The sequence below is a fragment of the Dipodomys ordii genome, unplaced genomic scaffold, assembly GCF_000151885.1.
Source record: "Dipodomys ordii isolate 6190 unplaced genomic scaffold, Dord_2.0 Scaffold150, whole genome shotgun sequence".
NCBI lineage: Eukaryota > Metazoa > Chordata > Mammalia > Rodentia > Heteromyidae > Dipodomys > Dipodomys ordii.
Window position 1 is genome coordinate 2420298 of NW_012267366.1, and position 2807 is coordinate 2423104.

The window sequence follows — 2807 nt, forward strand, 5'->3', positions numbered from 1 at the left end:
TAGGAGCGCCCATAAAGTGGCGCTCGCCGCACCCCGCCCGACATTCACTGGTGGCCACTGCGCAGAGCCGTCTCTTCTCGTCCACGCACTTCGCTTCGGTGAGCTCCAGCGCCCCTTCCTCCTGTCTTTCTGTCCCCTGCTCCCCTTACTGGCGGCCGCCCGTGCTAGCCCTTTCATTATTTGCATCCCCACGAAGCATCCCTAAAAGCCGATCCTAAGTAGTCCTCCTGGAAGGTGGTTTGGGGGAGATCGGGGATGCTAAATCCTTCCAGATGCTGCGTCTAGGAATCGGGAACTTGATTTTTAAAAAATTAAACAACGAATCTGAGGGGTTTGTTGTTGTTGTTTAGGGATTTATTTTATTTTATTTTTTGCTTTGGAGCTTCGAGGGAATTGCCTCCCCCCCCCCCCGCCAAAAAAGGCATTCTGCAATGCCTTGAAGGCTGTAATTAATCAGGAACAGAGAGATCCCTTTGTTCTTACGCCCAGTCACTCAACCTGGGGCTGGCGCTGCTCTCCCGTCCGCTAATCTGCGACGGTGTCCAAGGCTGTGATCTCCTTCTCCGTCCCGGCTTAAGATGGCTGGGCGGTCCCGAGAACCTTTTCAAGTCCATCCTGCCAGGGAATGCGTGCCAAGGCTGCCTAAATCACCCCTCGATGCCGATCGCGATGGGTTTGGGGGGTGGGGGGTTGGGGAGGCAGCTTTGTGTGCCCGCGGCTGCATTGTTGCGCGAGGGCGAAAGGGCGAGCGAGGGGCGGCGGCGCGGCGGTGGTGGGAAGCTCGTGGCCATGGCAGCTGTCGCCTTTGTGAGGCGGCTGCACCCCGTCAGCATCTTTGGGGCGAGGAGACCGCATCTAGGAGATGGCCAGCCCTTGGCTGCATTTGGATCGTTTTGAATCGATCTTCGCCACTGAAATCTTGAACGTGGCTGCGCAGTTTACGCGCGTGACCTACGTTTTAATTTTGACCAGCTGCCACAGATAACCTACGGAGGTCAGTTCTGGTCTTCGGTGAGATTTGCGCTTTGAGACGCCTCGTCTGGAGCGGGGGGAGGGGTCCTCGAGGTTGGGGGGTATTGAGGTATTCGCTTCCCCCCTCTTGTAAAAAGAGGAACCTTCTTAGCTGCGTGGAAGAGGAAGAGAGGGGGTTCAGGATGGAAGGGGGGGGAAGCGACACATATCTGAGCTGGGAGGGGTGAGGGCGGGTGGCTCTTTCTCAGCCGGGCTCTTGGCTTTATCTCCTTCAGCTCCTTCAGCGACCATGTCTGACAAACCCGATATGGCTGAGATCGAGAAATTCGATAAGTCGAAATTGAAGAAGACAGAAACGCAAGAGAAAAATCCTCTGCCTTCAAAAGAAAGTAAGCCCCCACCCATCACCCATTTTCAGAAAGCGCTGGGCGGGAGCGGCGGGTGGAAGGAAGGGAGGGGCAGCGGGGCGAAGGCGGGGGGGGGGTACTTTGGGGGAGGAGCCAACAGTTTGATGATGATGAATGTGTGGTTTGGAAAGGTTCATTAGAAACGGTTTTTGCAGCCAATAAACACGGACTTTAGTGTTTAATAGAATATTTATATACAAGCCGCCAATTTATCTATCACATTGTACGTCGATTTACAATATTTAATATGACTTTTATTTCAAGATGCAATGATTATGTACACATGGGACATTTTTATGATATGTATAGAGGTTTCAAATGAAAGTATTTGTCATCTTATGCATCCTCTGAGCCTCCATTTTTTTTCTTTCTTTCTTTCCTTTTTTTTTTTGTCTCTTCCTGCCACAGCAATCGAACAGGAGAAGCAAGCAGGCGAATCCTAATGAGGTGTGCACCGCCAATATGCACTGTACATTCCACAAGCATTGCCTTCTTATTTTACTTCTTTTAGCTGTTTAACTTTGTAAGATGCAAAGAGGTTGGATCAAGTTTAAATGACTGTGCTGCCCCTTTCATATCAAAGAATTGAGAACTACTGACAACAACGGAGGCCGAGCCTGCCTCTCCCATCTGTCTGGCTGGCTGGGAAGGAAAACAACTTGAATGTGCATGAAGGAAGAAAGCTGGGTGGGAGGAAGGAGAAGTCTAGAGTAATATCCAAGCTGGTCCAAGATATCCTGCAGGCTGTAAAATGCAGTTTAATCAGAGTGCCATTTTTTTTGTTCAAATGATTTTAATTATTGGAATGCACAATTTTTTTAATATGCAAATAAAGTTTTAAAACCTGGCTGTTGTCACTGCTTGGTGTGTCGAAGGAGCAAGTTTAATCGCTTTTAAAATATTTGCAAAGGAACCTGCCTCTTGGTCTCCCTGGGACCTGGCTAGAAAAATGCAAACCATTTTGGTCAATGCCCTCACAGCATAAGGCTGATTTTTCACCCAGGCATATGAAATTGAGAGAGGATTTTCTTTCACAAAAACTTTGTAGGGCCACACTAACTACAGTAGTCCCCACAACTCCAGAGGACAAAGTGGAAGATGGCTTGAGGCCAGGAGTTTGAGGCTATATTGGGCAACATATTTGCAATTCATACATTTTATACAGGTTTTGATAAGCCAAGGCTTAATTTATTACTTAGTGCTCAAGATGATTGAAAGTACGTCTTGTTTCAGTCTCAAAATCAACTTGGTTTTTAAACAATTACTAGCATTGAACAAATGGAATTTAACCATGTTTATCAGATAAAATGAATAAAAATGACATTTTAGTAGGTGCTTCCTTATAGTCTAATGGCTGGTTTCTAGTTGGAATTCAATGTTTAAAATTGTATTTACCATTAATGAGTGGTTTTAAGTTACTGAATCATC

General features: G+C 47.3%; 1 protein-coding gene across 1 annotated transcript; it reads left to right on the forward strand.

Annotated features, from left to right (window-relative positions):
- Tmsb4x (thymosin beta 4, X-linked) lies at window positions 1–2226 on the forward strand. Its single transcript, XM_013032152.1, has 3 exons — window positions 1–98; window positions 1248–1361; window positions 1788–2226. The coding sequence occupies exons 2-3, from the start codon at window positions 1262–1264 to the stop codon at window positions 1820–1822; spliced, it is 135 nt and encodes a 44-aa protein (XP_012887606.1). The 5' UTR covers window positions 1–98; window positions 1248–1261; the 3' UTR covers window positions 1823–2226.
- Window positions 2227–2807: the final 581 nt, after the last annotated feature.

Coding starts and splice junctions, on each gene's coding strand:
- Tmsb4x (XM_013032152.1), top strand. CDS start 1,262: ATGTCTGACAAACCCGATATGGCTGAGATCGAGAAATTCGATAAGTCG. Junction 1,362..1,787: donor TCCTCTGCCTTCAAAAGAAA/GTAAGCCCCCAC, acceptor TTCCTGCCACAG/CAATCGAACAGGAGAAGCAA.